This window comes from Leptodactylus fuscus, chromosome 7, assembly GCF_031893055.1.
Source record: "Leptodactylus fuscus isolate aLepFus1 chromosome 7, aLepFus1.hap2, whole genome shotgun sequence".
NCBI classification, from domain to species: Eukaryota; Metazoa; Chordata; class Amphibia; order Anura; family Leptodactylidae; genus Leptodactylus; species Leptodactylus fuscus.
Window position 1 is genome coordinate 144,398,030 of NC_134271.1, and position 16,385 is coordinate 144,414,414.

The window sequence follows — 16,385 nt, forward strand, 5'->3', positions numbered from 1 at the left end:
TTCTAAATATTTTGGTGTTTGCAACAGCCATTTCAGTTTGATATATCTAATAACTGATGGACACAGTAATATTTCAGGATTGAAATGAGGTTTATTGTACTAACAGAAAATGTGCAATATGCATTAAACCAAAATTTGACCGGTGCAAAAGTATGGGCACCCTTATCATTTTATTGATTTGAATTCCCCTAACTACTTTTTACTGACTTACTGAAGTACAAAATTGGTTTTGTAACCTCAGTGAGCTTTGAACTTCATAACCAGATCTATCCAATCATAAGAAAAGGTATTTAAGGTGGCCAATTGCAAGTTGATCTCCTATTTGAATCTCCTCTGAAGAGTGGCATCATGGGCTACTCAAAACAACTCTCAAATGATCTGAAAACAAAGATTGTTCAACATAGTTGTTCAGGGGAAGGATACAAAACGTTGTCTCAGAGATTTAACCTGTCAGTTTCCACTGTGAGGAACATAGTAAGGAAATGGAAGACCACAGGGACAGTTCTTGTTAAGTCCAGAAGTGGCAGGCCAAGAAAAATATCAGAAAGGCAGAGAAGAAGAATGGTGAGAACAGTCAAGGACAATCCACAGACCACCTCCAAAGAGCTGCAGCATCATCTTGCTGCAGATGGTGTCACTGTGCATCGGTCAACTATACAGCGCACTTTGCACAAGGAGAAGCTGTATGGGAGAGTGATGAGAAAGAAGCCGTTTCTGCACGTACGCCACAAATAGAGTTGCCTGAGGTATGAAAAAGCACATTTGGACAAGGCAGCTTCATTTTGGAAACAAAAATTGAGTTGTTTGGTTATAAAAAAAGGCGTTATGCATGGCGTCCAAAAAGAAACAGCATTCCAAGAAAAACACATGCTACCCACTGTAAAATTTGGTGGAGGTTCCATCATGCTTTGGGGCTGTGTGGCCAATGCCGGCATCGGGAATCTTGTTAAAGTTGAGAGTCGCATGGATTCCACTCAGTATCAGCAGATTCTTGAGAATAATGTTCAAGAATCAGTGACGAAGTTGAAGTTACGCCGGGGATGGATATTTCAGCAAGACAATGATCCAAAACACCGCTCCAAATCCTCAGGCATTCATGCAGAGGAACAATTACAATGTTCTGGAATGGCCATCCCAGTCCTCAGACCTGAATATCATTGAACATCTGTGGGATGAGTTGAAGCGGGCTGTCCATGCTCGGCGACCATCTAACTTAACTGAACTTGAATTGTTTGTCCAAAATACCTTTATCCAGGATCCAGGAACTGATTAAAAGCTACAGGAAGCGACTAGAGGCTGTTATCTTTGCAAAAGGAGGATCTACTAAATATTAATGTCACTTTTCTGTTGAGGTGCCCATACTTTTGAACCGGTCAAATTTTGGTTTAATGCATATTGCACATTTTCTGTTAGTACAATAAACCTCATTTCAATCCTGAAATATTACTGTGTCCATCAGTTATTAGATATATCAAACTGAAATGGCTGTTATAAACACCAAAATATTTAGAACTAAAAATGATTAAGATTAATAGGGGTGCCCAAACTTTTTCATAGGACTGTATTATTATTATTACTATTATTTTTTATTATTATTATTATTATTATTATTATTATTATTATATTATTATTATCATTTTATTATTTATTTATTATTATTATTATTATTATATTATTATTATCATTATTATTATATTATTATTATCATTATTATATTATTATTATTATTATTATTATTATTATATTATTATTATTATTATTATTATTATATTATTATTATTATTATATTATTATTATTATTATTATTATTATTATTATTATTATTATTATTATTATTATTATTATTATCCTCTGTATGCTTTGTTACAATGTATCTGCACAGGTAGATTCTATTTGTCTGCAGTCCCAGATACTTCGCTCACAGAGCACTGTCTGGACGGGTTACAATGGTAGCTAACGCTCAGCTCTGAGAAGTATTGGGTCTGTAAGGAGTTGGTGGAGATTTTGCAGGTGTCGGATGTTATGTTATTATTACTGAAGAGGAGGCGTCCAAAGGTTACTGGGAACACTGGAGCCCTTCTAGTCTGGGTGAGTGGGACAGGGCTCTGGACAGAGGTGTCTAGATCCTCCAGCCACATGCTGACATTTCTCCCCGGTCCGGCCCCTGTGTATTGGGGGAGCAGACAGTCCAAGCATTGACAAAACGTCCTGGGCCCAGAACAAAAGCCCATTGTCCCCTCGGCCATTGTCATCACTTCACAGGGGAAGTGACCGACAGGCACACAAAATGTTTACTGACCACACAACAGAAGGGCGGCTGGAGAAGACACAGCGGACATCTGCAGGACGGGAGCAGACACCAGGACCAGGACTCATCCCGTCTGCTGTACCCTGAGGAGGAAGAGGATGGAGAATGGCGTAGGAGCGCTCCTGTAAGGTACGAAGATAGTAACCGTATTGTATGGACATGTAGAGCTGAGGGCGTATCACATATCATTGGCTTAGATACATGCCGACAGTATCATACCAGTTCAGCTTAGATATACCTGGCTCAATATGCAGTATCGCACATGATACGCTTAGATACCTTGCTCAGTAAACCGTATCATGTACGATAGCTTTAGATACATCAGCATAGCGGACAGCATCACACGTGATAAGCTTAGATACAGTCCACTCAACATGTTATCGCATCACACCTTATAGAGCTGCTCATACATCTGCACACCCCTCCTGAGCAGTCTGATAGTTTGTGAATCAGGACCCTGGAAAAGCTGGGTGACGATCATCGTCATACATCTGAAAGGGTTAAAATGCCATTGTGGAAAATCAGCGTAACGTCTCCTCATCGTCGTCGTGATCTTTCTGCTTCTGGACTGAGTCATTTCTTGTCTCTCACAGACAGAGATCGAGTGTTCTCCCCAAGGATGGAGGGATCCTACATTCTTCTGTTTTTACTCCTCACCTCGGCCTCCTTCCAGGACGATGTCTATCGAAACGCCAACCGGAACCAAGGTCTTATGATATATAGGGTGTACTGTCTGAAATAGTGTATACTGTGGGCTACCTGCAGATATGATTGAAGGGCTACTCCATCTAAATCCATCTACCCACCCATATACTGTATTGACTAGGGACGCAGTATTGGACTGGTCCACCAGAGTACATGAGGATCCTAGGGTGGGCCCAAAAATGGTTCAGTGGGATACACCCAAATTTAAAGGGTACTATGATCTATTTCCCAGGATGGGGGGCCCTGAGAAACACCTTATCTGGGGGTTCTAAGGAACCTCGGACTTGTAGGGAATAGTTAGTTAAAGAGGTACTCCATCGTCTCCGATATCATTGAGACATCAATTGGAAGATATCTATGGTATCCACCAGGTGGATCCACCATTATTTCCCAAAACTAAAGGGTTTCAGAGCATTTTAGAACTCGTGAAATTCATTGGAAGGGCTGAGAAATTTTAGTGGTGCCGAAGGAGTTGGTTCAGGGGCATAGCTGTAGGGTGTCCAGGCCCTCGAGCCTCAGGGTGGCCCAATGGACTCTCTACAATATGGTAAGTAGGGACCAATTTTAAAATTTGCATTAGGACCCAGGACCTTCACGTTATGCCTATGAGGTAGCAGTTTAACCCGGTCCTATAAGATAGAGTGGCCCATAGCAAAGAACAAAAAGGATCCCATTCTGGAGAACCTCCATTAGGCAGACTTTGTGCCTATTTGTCCCTATTTCTGTACCCTGAGGAACATAGTTTAGGTTCTCCAGAGTGATAACAAAGGGAAACCCAGTTATGTGACTTTTCCCAGTGCTCCATGGCCCTCGTTAAAAAGATTTTTGGGTGGTATCTCAGTCTTCATATCTTTCTACTCCCCCAGATCCCATCTCAAAGACCCATTATCTGCTGAATTCTATCCACGATGTGGTCCACAGCACCCGAGGAGCCAATGTCACCCTGCCCTGTATCATGAGACAGCGGCCAAGGAGCTACAAGGTCAAATGGAGCAAGGTCAATCCCGAAGACCCCTTGGAAAACCTGATTGTCATCTCCAATGGTCGGCACCATAAAAATTACGACAAATTGAGGGGCCGAGTAAGGCTGAGGAGAAACCATAGACTGGATGCTTCTCTTATCATCACCAACGTGACCTTAGAAGATGAAGGAAGGTACAAGTGTGAACTAGTCAATGGCTTGGAGGACCAGAGCTTGACTTTGTCCCTACAGTTAGAAGGTAAAGTGTGTAACTTTAACACATATGGCTTTCTTAGAGGTTGTCGCCCAGATTTCTGCGAATCTTGAACATCTGATGGACCTACTCAGCAGAGATGTGGTCACTAGGTATGTCTCAGCTCATGTCTAGATAGATTCGGGATCTAGGAATCCATACAAGTTGGGTCACAACCCAAGTTTTATGTATGGATGTGTCCTTAAAGGCGATCTTCAACCAAAACAGAAGGGCATAGTTTCGGAAGTAGTAAGATGGGTATAGTCTAATAGCCAAATATGAAACCCTTCCCATTCTGGGATCCAGTCCATATTGTAAGACAAGTCAGAACTTTATCAAAATTCTTATTTATTTCCTGAAAAAGAGAATTTATTATTGTATATGGGTTAGAGTCGAGAAAGATGGGAAGTTGTACCAGAGCTCCAATGTAGGAGATCAGTGCCAGGTGAAAAAGATGGTCCGTTGTGTATGGAAGGGGAGCCAATACTAAGGTGCTTTGTTCCTTAATTTAGGGGTTGTCTTTCCATATCAGTCCAAGGAGGGGCGCTATCGCTTTAATTACATTGAGGCTCATCAAGCCTGTGAAGAACAAGATGGAAGACTGGCCACTTATTCTCAACTCTACCAAGGTATGAGGATGCCGGCTTGTTGTATGGGATAGATTGGTATGTTATGAATATTCAGGGGTTGACTCATAGTTGTCTTCTTCACAGCCTGGACTGATGGCCTTGACTGGTGTAATGCAGGATGGCTCCTGGATGGCAGCGTACATTACCCAGTTATTGTCACACGGGAACCATGTGGGGGCAACCTACCACCGGGAATTCGCAGCTATGGCCCTAAAGACAAACTTAAGGACCGTTTCGATGCCTTCTGCTTCACGTCAGCACTTAAAGGTACAATCGAAGTATCTACCTTGAGATATATTGGTGCCCGGAGTAATTGTAGGGAGTGTCTGGTGGGGCAGTGAACGTCACCATAATGTCCACCCATTATATTGAAGACAATGCATACAATACAGATCTAGAAACAGAAGGGGAAATTTACACGTATTCGCCTTAGTCATAGCTGGCGTGGCCTGGAACGTGTCTAAGGTTCACCACAGATCTGTACACCGACTTGCCAACTTGGAGTTAAAGGACTAGGTGGAGGATAGCAGGAAACCATGGTAGTCTTGTAATATCTAGCTATCGTAGTACTACAGCAACCCCCAATAATATTATCGTAGACAAAAAATATCATCTAGAGTCATGGTTTACGTGTTTCAAGTTACAGGGATTCTATCATTAGAATAGCCACGTCTTCTCCTACCTTTATTATTCTGAACCGCGCCGCCGTTCCGGTGTTATTTTGTTGTTTCACCGTATGCAAATGGCCCTTCAGAAACCACAGGGGATATTCCCTTTGAGGGCATCCCCTGTGCTGTCCGAAAACTCTCCATCGATGCCATTGTCTTCTTCTCCAGACCACCTCTTCGCCATGTCATCAGCCACGTCATCAGCCGACCAGTCGGCCATTTTTTTGTGGCCCCTTACAAATGGCCGAGCTGACAGGTGCAGTTGGCTCTGCCGGCTGAAGACGCGACCGATGACCTGGCGAAGAGGCGGTCGGGAAAAGAAGACAGAGGTGTTGCTGGAGAGTGTTTGGACGGCACAGGGGACTTCCCTTTTTGAGCAAAGGGGAATGCCCCCTGTGTTTTCTGAAGACTCATTTGCACATAGCAAAAAAGTAAATAACACCGGAATGGTGGCGCGGATCAGAACAATAAAGGTAGGAGAAGAATAACCTTCCTTAAGGCTATTCCGACGTGGGCTTAGTTCAAAAAGGGATTCAAATGATACCATCCCTTTAAGTTGTGTAGACCAGGTTGCCAACTCCACCTTAGGTCTCATGCACATGACCGAGTGAGAAGGCCGAGGATCTTCCAATGTGGGTCCAATGCTCCGTTGTGATGGATTATGGAGCAGGTCCTATCTTGATCTATCACATTGGAATGGAATTGAACCACCCATTGGAATCATTGGGGGACAGAAGGCACTTGGATGACTCTTGGATGTCATTCGAGCACTAGGCAATCTGCTAAAAAACCCAAATCTGAACCAACTCAAGCTGTACCCCGTTGTATGCATGAGGCCATAGAGTTAAAGGGGTTGTGTCGTTACGGACACTTATGTCCTATGCACAGGACAAGGGATAAGTGCCCGATTGCTTGGAGCCCGATGGCCGAGTCTCGCAGTGATCAGAGTCTCCTTGTGAATGGAACGTCAGTGTAATGTGAGGCCGCCAGGACTGTCATCTCCAGAATACAACTGAGAATAGATTTTACTATGGACACCATGACTAGTAGACATTATGTCGAGGCTCTGGACCATCACGTTCCTCTCTAACTGTCCTTTCCATGTTCTATTTTGCAGGACATGTCTACTATGTCCATGGCCCGATGACCTTCGGAGAAGCCTCTGCTGTCTGCAAGGCTCGTAAAGCCGAGATAGCCAAGGTTGGACATCTTTATGCCGCATGGAAATTTTACGGCCTGGATCACTGTGATGGAGGCTGGCTATCGGATGGCAGTGTCCGTTTCCCAATCATCGACCCACGGGAGCGTTGCGGAGGACTGCCAGACCCAGGAGTGAGGAGTTTTGGTTTTCCCAATGAGCAGACCAGATTATATGGGGTCTACTGTTATGCCGCTACTTAGACCTGGTAATGGTCTTCTGAAGTCTTCTATATAAAATGTGGATGGAGCCGACTCCAGAGGTCTAGGATGTGGGACACACTATAGATGGACGTGGGTCTAAGACGTCGAGGTCTTGGGCGTCACAGTTTACTCTGTCAGTAGCTGAGATGTATCAGTAGTATTCTATAATATTCATATATCAGGGTCACCTTAAAGGGCAGATCCACTTTTCAGCAGCATTTTACAAGTTAAATCTCCACATATCGTTGTATAACACGCTTTGCTTCATCTTGCCTTAAGCTCCAATCACATCCAAAGCTCACGACACAGGCTGCTCTATATACAGGCAATGCACCAGTAGAGGGCAGCAGTGTGTTGTGAGATCCAACAGCAGCCCTGGATGTGAAAGACTCTGTATACTGTATATATCTGTCTATTCATGTCTGTGGTGTATATATATGTACATGTGCTTGTATATATGTGTGTTCTTGTATATAGGATTGAATGCGTGTACGTATACAGTACATAGTTCCATATCCCATACAGTTTATGGGAAACTGTTTTTGGCCTGGTTCACATCTGCGTCGGTATTCCGTTCGTGGAGTTCGCTTGGGGACCCCCCAAAACAGAATACCGAATGCATTGACAAGCGGTGAACAATGAAAGCACATGGACCCCATAGACCAGTGATGACGAACCTATGGCACTTGTGCCAGAGAGGGCACGCAGAGCCCCCTATGCTGGCACACGTGCGGTCGCATGGATCGCTCACTAACCCCTGCACCGGCAGAAGAGAGAACAGAAGAGAGTACGCCCTGCAGCTCTTCAGGTAAGTATATTTGTGTGTGTACTGTCTTGGGAGGGGGCTACTGTGGACCATTTCATGTTGTGTAGGAGGGGGTACTGTGGACCTTTCATGTTGTGTGGGAGGGGGCTACTGTGGACCATTTCATGCTGTATGGGGAGGGGGACTACTCTGGAGTATACAGGTATAATTCTGTGTGGGGGCCACTACGGGGCAGATTGTACTGTGTGTGGGGGCCACTGTGGGCCAGATGGTACTGTGTGTGGGGGCCACTGCGGGGCAGATCATACCTCCCAACCGTCCCGATTTTCGCGGGACATTCACGATTTGGGTGACATGTCCCGCGGTCCTGGTCGGAGGGAGGTATGTCCCGATTTCAACTCAGATCTGCGAAGACGCAGATCTGAGTTGAACACATATGCGGCTGAAGCAAGGAGCTGACACAGGTCAGCTCCTCACTTCGCCGCTGCGCGCCTCTCTCACGGACACATATGCGGCTGAAGTGAGGAGCTGACCTGTGTCAGCACCTCGCTTCGCCGCCGGCTCCTGGCTTGTAGACGCGATGTGGCTGCGCGCCTCTATCGCTGACACATATGCGGCTGAAGCGAGGAGCTGAACTGTGTCAGCTCCTCGCTTCGCCGCTGCCGCCGGCTCCCGGCTTGTAGACGCGATGTGATACATCGCGTCTATAAGCTAGTAGCCGACGGAGCGGCGAAGCGAGGACCTGACACAGGTCAGCTCCTCACTTCAGCCGCATATGTGTCAGCGATAGAGGCGCGCAGCCACATCGCGTCTACAAGCCAGGAGCCGGCGGCGAAGCGAGGTGCTGACACAGGTCAGCTCCTCACTTCAGCCGCATATGTGTCAGCAAGAGAGGCGCGCAGAGAGCGGCGAGGGAGCGGAGGCGAAGGTAAGTTTAATGTGGAGGTGGAACATGAATCTGGGGGAGACGACGGCATGACACTGGGGGCAGAGATGGAGAGGACGGCATGACACTGGGGACAGAGATGGAGAGGACGGCATGACACTGGGGGCAGAGATGGAGAGGACGGCATGACACTGGGGGCAGAGATGTGGGGACATGAATCTGGGGGCAGAGATGGAGGGACATGAATCTGGGGGCAGAGATGTGGGGACATGAATCTGGGGGCAGAGATGGAGGGGGGACATGAATCTGGGGGCAGAGATGGAGGGGACATGAATCTGGGGGCAGAGATGGAGGGGGGACATGAATCTGGGGGCAGAGATGGAAGGGGGACATGAAACTGGGGGCAGATGAAGGCTGTATATGAAACTGGGGGAGAGATAGAGGGGGGACATATAATAATTTACGGGTGACTGTAGGAGGATTATACTGTGTACGGGCACATGAAAAATTAACGAATGGGCGGAGTCAACACAAAAGTGGGCGGGGCTAAATTTGCAGCTCTTTCAGTTCTTCAAAAGTTGGGAGGTATGCAGATTGTTCTGTGTGGGGTCCCCTCACTATTTATATCACACATTATCTGTTTTATAGCAGACATGATATTAGTCCAGGCCGTAATAACATTGCATGGTCACTATAAAACAGATACTGTGTGATGTACTGTATATAGTGAACATTAAAGGGGTTGTCCCATCACAAGGATCCTATCTATACTGCTAGTTTATGTGGATTTAAGACTTTTCCTAAATGCATTGCTTTATCAAAACTGCTTTGTTTGGCTGCTATCTTAATTTATTCACTTCATTGTTTACACTGCGTTTCTATGGCGCTTGGGATTGTCTGCTCATTTGTCAAGTGATGTAGCTGCCTGCTCTCGGGAGGGAGGGGCTGGGAGCAGCTGGGAGCTGTTTGTGTCTGATAAGTAGCGGAGCTTCTCAGATAGGGGAGGTGAGAGCTCCGGGATTTCTGAGTTCTTATCAGTCGGTTTATTTGAATTTGGCTGATAAGGGCTGAGATAGGGAGTCTGTTACCTCTGTATGTAATGCAAACTGACTCAAATCCAGCTCTGCTACATCAGCTTCACACTGGGGTAATTCATTTACAACCAATCCCGTGCAAGTGAAACCCCGCCCACCAATCTGCCGAGAAAAGCAGGAAGTGAAGAGAGCACAACAGCCTGCAGGTTGGTGAACAAGCGTCATGGGAATACCCCTTTAATTGTTCAAAAGTACTAAATACAGAGACTATTACCTTTCAGTACAAGCTCTGTGAAGCCCCAGTCACATGACTGTAATTTGTGGGTCCACAATTGTCCACAATCAGGGCCGCCATCAGGAATTTTGGGGCCCCATACAGCCTAAGTGTCTGGGCCCGCCATTTTAAAACTACCTTATTTTGCGACATACCTATTCTGTATTTCATTTTCCTTTATTTAGCAGCATTACAAGGCTTAATCAGATTCTATTTGCAGGTATAATCTGCTACGTGTGACAGCGCCTATAGAGAGCCAACACCATATAAGAGCTCTCCTAATAAATCCTCAGGGATTGCGTTTTTGGCCTCCCTTGCCGGGATACGTTGGTAATCAGTCAGAATCAGCTGTCAACTTATCCCTGCACGAAGAACTGGCCATTAAAAAAAAGGGGGGCTGCAGTTCTCCGTGCAGGGATAAGTGGGGCGCTGATTGTGACTGGTTACCAACGTATCCCGGCAAGGGAGGCCAAAAACGCAATGTGAACACTCCTTTAAAGTGAAAGTCCCACCCCCAAACAGGCTGCTATGCTAGTAGCATATCAGCCTACATCATTATTAATACAAAGCACACATACCTACATACATATTATGTGCTTTGTAGTTCTCCAGCTAAAAACGTATATATTATATATTATTGCCCCAGTTCCCTCTCCGCAGTGCCGCACACCTGATGCCCCAACAATCCCCCCCCCGTCCACCTTCTAACATCTTTCCATTGTCCCCTGTACCCATACCTCCCAACTTTTGAAGAACAAAAAGAGGGACAAAATGTGCAGCAAATTTAGCCCCACCCACTGTTATGTTGACTCCGCCCATTCTCATTAATTTTTCATGTGCCCGCACACAGTATAATCCTCCTACAGTCACCCGTAAATTATATGTCCCCCCTCTATCTCTCCCCCAGCTTCATATACACCCTTTATCTGCCCCCAGTTTCATGTCTCCCCCTCCATCTCTGCCCCCAGATTCATGTCCCTCCATCTCTGCCCCCAGATTCATGTCCCCTCCATCTTTGCCCCCAGATTCATGTCCCCTCCATCTTTGCCCCCAGATTCATGTCCCCTCCATCTCTGCCCCCAGATTCATGTCCCCTCCATCTCTGCCCCCATATTCATGTCCCCTCCATCTCTGCCCCCATATTCATGTCCCCTCCATCTCTGCCCCCATATTCATGTCCCCTCCATCTCTGCCCCCATATTCATGTCCCCTCCATCGCTGCCCCCATATTCATGTCCCCTCCATCTCTGGCCCCAGTGTCATGCCGTCCTCTCCATCTCTGCCCCCAGATTCATGTCTCCACATCTCTGCCCCCAGATTCATGTCCCCTCCATCTCTGCTCCCAGTGTCATACCGTCCTCTCCATCTCTGCCCCCAGTGTCATGCCGTCCTCTCCATCTCTGCCCCCAGTGTCATGCCGTTCTCTCCTTCATCTGCCCCCAGTTTCACGTTCCACCTCAGTGTACACGACATTACACTTACCTTCTCCTTCGTTCCCTCGCAGCTCTCTGTGCGCCTCTCTCTCAGTGGCGCACAGTTGTAGACGCGATGTGACGTCATCACATCGCGTCTACAAGCCAGTAGCAGCGGCGGCGAAGCGAGGAGCTGACACAGATCAGCTCCTCGCTTCAGCCGCATATGTGTCAGCGAGAGAGGCACGCAGCGGCGAAGCGAGGAGCTGACCTGTGTCAGCTCCTCGCTTCGCCGCTGCCGCTGGCTACTGGCTTGTAGACACGATGGCTGAAGCGAGGAGCTGACCTGTGTCAGCTCCTCGCTTCGCCGCTGCCGTCGGCTACTGGCTTGTAGACGCGATGTGATCACATCGCGTCTACAAGCCAGTAGCGGCGGCGGCGGCGAAGCGAGGAGCTGACATAGGTCAGCTCCTCGCTTCAGCTGCATATGTGTCAGCGAGAGAGGCGGCAGCGGCGAAGCGAGGAGCTGACCTGTGTCAGCTCCTTGCTTCAGCCGCGTATGTCTTCAACTCAGATCTGCGTCCTCTGGATGCAGATCTGAGTTGAAATAGGACATAGACAATGACTGCTACGGGCGCCAGGGGGCCGGCACATGGTGGCGGGCCAAAACCGGACCCTCCCATTTTTCAATTTGGCCGGGCCCCTGACGCCAGTAGCAGTAGTACTGGCCTATCGGCGGCCCTGTCCGCAATTGTGGATCCACAGAGTTTTAAGGTTAAATTTGCTGTGTTGGCACTCCGCGATAATTTATTGGGTTTTGGGTTGCAGTTTAGGCACTCAGTCTGAAAACGGTTTGCCATCACTGCGATAGACTATAATGGGGTCTGTGTGTTTTCCGTGCAGTGTCCGCACCAATCAAGTAGTGCTCAAGGTACTTTTCTTAAGGCGTGACTGGTGTGTAAATTTGGACCCTATGGAGATGTAACCATGAGCTGATGAGAGGTGGAGCTGCCCTTTAACCATATATTGTACTAGCTGTTATAATAACACTGGTTCCAGGGTTTACTGTTATATGTAAAGGGCTGGAAAATATCATAAAGAATCTCTAGAAATGACCTAATGGCTTCTGCACTAGTCCGGCACGTACAGCTTCTGCTAGTAAAGCGGATCTTTTTATTACAAGCCTTTTGCTATACAAATATATTTCTATATGTGCAAGATAACAATGACTTACTGTAGTATATACTCCAATACTGAAATGCTCTGTGCTACTGGGAAGCATGTTTCTTTCTGTGACCTCAGATTTTGCCTCTTGACATTGCCCCTGTCACATGGAAACCCTCACATTCTTAAATACTCTGTGTAGCTGTAATGTTCTCATAAACATTACAATTACCGGTAAATCTGTCCGTCTTACTGTCCCTGTTCGGCACAAAAACAGCGATATACAGTTGGTGCAGTATAAGGTCTGACATACCGATTATAATGTTATAAAAATCCCATAGTAAATGCTGTGATTTTGTGACATGTGTAAAAATATGAAATACCCTATACTTACCACTAGATGGCACTTCTTCCAATATCCAGAGGATACACAGTAGAGATGAGCGAGTAGTGAAATATTCAAAATTCGATTTGAGTAGACCTCAATATTCGATTGATTATTGAATCCCATTATAATCTATAGGAAAAACAAGCTCGTTTCTGGGAAATGCAACTGGGGCAGCAGGGGAAGCATGTCTGGGGGCATCTAACACGCTCAAGTTTCAGTATTACCCCATTATCACAGCCTAACAACTACACACTCCAAACTCAATATGGAAAGTGGAAAAATACTTGGCAGCAGAGATTGAGGCCCATGAGGTGAGGTGAGCCTTGTACCAGCAGAGTTTTAGGGCCTTGAGGTGAGGTGAGCCTTGTACCAGTAGAGTATTAGGCTCTTGGGATGAATTGAGCCTTGTCGGAGCATAATATCAGGCCCTTGAGATGAGCCTTAATGGGGGGGTTTTAAATGTAATTTTTCAACGGTGATGGTGGAGGAGGAGGATGAACTGGAGAGCTGGAGCAGAAACATGGAACTTCATGTCGGGGTGCTTTACACTGGTGGAGATGTAAATCCTGGGTCTATCCATTGGTTGTTCATTTTGATCAGCGTCAGCCGGTCAGCACTGTCACCTGACAGACAGCTGCGTTTATTGGTGATGACGCTGAAGATCCATTCAGATAGAACGCTGGCAGCAGGGCAGGACAGCACCTACAAAGTGGAAAGAGCAAGTTCCAGCCACAGGTCCAACTTCAACACCCAATACGTGTAAGGCGCAGAGGGATCGGAGAGGACAGGGCTGGTGTCTGCCAGGTACTCCCGCAACATGCGCCTATACTTGTCCCTCCTGGTGACACTAGGCCCCTCAGTGGTGGTAGTTTGGCGAGGGGGTGCCATTAACGTGTCCCAGACCTTGGGGAGTGTGCCCCTGGTGGGTGTGGATAGGATGGCAGTTGTTAGCCTCTTGGAGGAAATCTCCTCTCTGCCGCCAGCGAGAGTTGATGGACTCATTTCCATCATATTCTGCACCAGGTGCTTGTGGCAATATGTGATTGGTCCTCCTCTCTGAAAGACAAGATGTTATTTTTATACTGGGGGTGGAGGATTGCAAAAATCTGGTATTGTTTGCTCTCCATGTTGTGTACAATGTGTTTGTTACTGGAAAAGCAGCCCAACATCAAGTCAGCCATGTGTGCCAGAGTGTTAATCAGCATGACTTCGCTGCCCCCACCGGAAGGGTCACTCTCCATTTCTCCTCTTCCTCCTCCCCTTTGCCCCATCCGCCCTGAAGCAATGAGACGCACTGAACTTCCCTGCTAGCCCTGTGCGTTAGAATGACATCATCTGCCACTTCATCCTCCTCCTCTTCCTTCGTCATTCAACCCTGAGCAGCTGACAGGAGTCTTCTCTGAGTATGCTGCTGTGATGGGTCTGCTCCTATCCCGGACTCCTCAGAGTGCAATGCGTTATGTTTAGAGATGAGCGAATACCGTTCGATCGAGTAGGTATTCGATCGACTATCAGGCTATTCGACATATTCGATATCGAACGAATACCATGCGGTAAACGCAGTAAAAATTTGTATGCCCTCCCACCTTCCCTGGCGCTTTTTTTGCACCAATAACTGTGCAGGGGAGGTGGGACAGGAAAGAGGAAAAAAGATTGAAAAAAAATAGGAAAAAGTCATTGGCTGGCGAAATCAGGTGACCTTGGATCTATAAGAATAGTGGCAGCCATGTTCGTGTCTTTTACGACTGGGGTAGAGAGAGAGAGACATCATGCTGAGGGTCAGAGAGAAATTTTAGCTTCTACGAGGCAGGAAATGGTCTGAAAACAGCAACTCTGCTTAAAGAGTCTATAAACACCATCAGCTTATAGGCTCACCCTGCAGAAAGTTCTCAAAACCACTTTTTAGGGCTGAAATTCCATAGCACTGGTAGTATACTCTAGTATATACCTGGGCAGATGTAACAGAATGGGGCTGAGACTGTAAAAGCTGCTGAAGGAAGTCACAAGTGAAAAGAGGGGTGAAAGAATGACTACTGGGGGTGGCAGGGCTGAATTGGCACAGAGGGGCACAAGACAAAAATCTCTGCTTGTGGGCTGAAGTCACAGAATGGGGCATAAATTGAAAATGCAGGTGCCCAAATCTAAGTAGAACTGAAAAGAAAGCCTAGACACGCAGGTTCTATCATGCAGTTACAAGTAGAAGAGTGGCTCAGCAAGTGACAGTTGGGGTTCATTGTGTACACTCTATGCCAACCAAAAAGGCTAACTGCAGAGCATACTTGCACCTCCTCACCAAACTCACCCAAACCTCAGCTGGGGGAAGCCTCCACTCACCCCAAGGGCCACAGGTCCAACTTCTACACCCAATACATGTAAGGCGCAGAGGGATTGGAGAGGACAGGGCTGTGGTTGGCCAGGTGCCAACGCAACATGCGTCTATACTTTTCCGTCCTGGTGACACTAGGCCCCTCAGTGGTAGTACCGTATTTTTCGGACTATAAGACGCACTTTTTTCCCCAAAAATTTTTGGGGAAAAGAAGGGTGCGTCTTATAGTCCGAATGTGGCCGCAATACAGACCCGGCATCCGCTGTAATAGGAAGGTGGATGCCGGGGAGGGTTAGACGCCGGCACATGTGCCAGGGCCTGAGACATCGCTATGCTCCTGCCCTGCATGAAGCCAGCAGCGGCAGGAGTGATGCTGCTATTCCGCTCCTCCGTCTATCCCCGCAATAGCAGCATGCTGCTGGCTTCATGCAGGGCAGGAGCATAGTGATGTCTCAGGCCCCGGCACATGTGCTGGCGTCTAACCCTCCCCGGCATCCGCCTATTACAGTGGATTCCGGGTCTGTATTGGCGGCCCCTTCCCCCCCACCCAAAGTGTAAATACCCCCCCCCGAGGTCGGTTCCCACACCTGTAAAGTTGCAAGCCAGCTCCTGCATGGCGATATTGCAAGAGCCGACCTGTTTGGGTGACAGCCGGGATCCTAATGAAGTCTCCCAGGCCTGTCACTGCTATATTAGTATTGCGGCTGGGTCTATGAAGTATACAATGCCTTTATTGCCTTTATCTCTGGAAAAGCAACCCAACATGAAGTCAGCCATGTGTGCCAGAGTGTTACTTGGCATGACTTCACTGCCCCCAACTGTAAGGGTCACTCTCCATTTCCTCCATTTTCCACTCCCCTTCACACCATCCGCGCTGAAGCAATGGGATGCACTGAAGTGCACCCTGAAGCCTCGTGTGGGATAGGGACATCAGATGCCACTTCATTAGAGATGAGCGAACAGTGTTCTATCGAACACATGTTCGATCGGATATCAGGGTGTTCGCCATGTTCGAATCGAATCGAACACCACGTGGTAAAGTGCGCCAAAATTCGATTCCCCTCCCACCTTCCCTGGCGCCTTTTTTGCACCAATAACAGCGCAGGGGAGGTGGGACAGGAACTACGACACTGGGGGCATTGAAAAAAATTGGAAAAAGTCATTGGCTGCCGAAATCAGGTGACCTCCATTTTAGACGAATAGTGGATTT

At 47.2% G+C, this 16,385-nt stretch overlaps 1 protein-coding gene across 1 annotated transcript; it reads left to right on the top strand.

Annotated features, from left to right (window-relative positions):
• The first annotated feature begins 2,365 nt into the window (after positions 1-2,365).
• On the top strand, positions 2,366-6,930 carry HAPLN2 (hyaluronan and proteoglycan link protein 2). The gene is made up of 6 exons (XM_075281216.1): positions 2,366-2,437; positions 2,902-3,015; positions 3,880-4,233; positions 4,740-4,856; positions 4,941-5,123; positions 6,642-6,930. The coding sequence occupies exons 2-6, from the start codon at positions 2,928-2,930 to the stop codon at positions 6,923-6,925; spliced, it is 1,026 nt and encodes a 341-aa protein (XP_075137317.1). The 5' UTR covers positions 2,366-2,437; positions 2,902-2,927; the 3' UTR covers positions 6,926-6,930.
• Positions 6,931-16,385: the final 9,455 nt, after the last annotated feature.

Bases quoted from the DNA above. Each gene is read 5' to 3' on its own strand.
- HAPLN2 (XM_075281216.1), top strand. From the start codon at position 2,928: ATGGAGGGATCCTACATTCTTCTGTTTTTACTCCTCACCTCGGCCTCC. The intron at 3,016-3,879 runs GTCTTATGATAT...CTACTCCCCCAG, and splicing joins AAACGCCAACCGGAACCAAG to ATCCCATCTCAAAGACCCAT. The intron at 5,124-6,641 runs GTACAATCGAAG...TCTATTTTGCAG, and splicing joins CTTCACGTCAGCACTTAAAG to GACATGTCTACTATGTCCAT.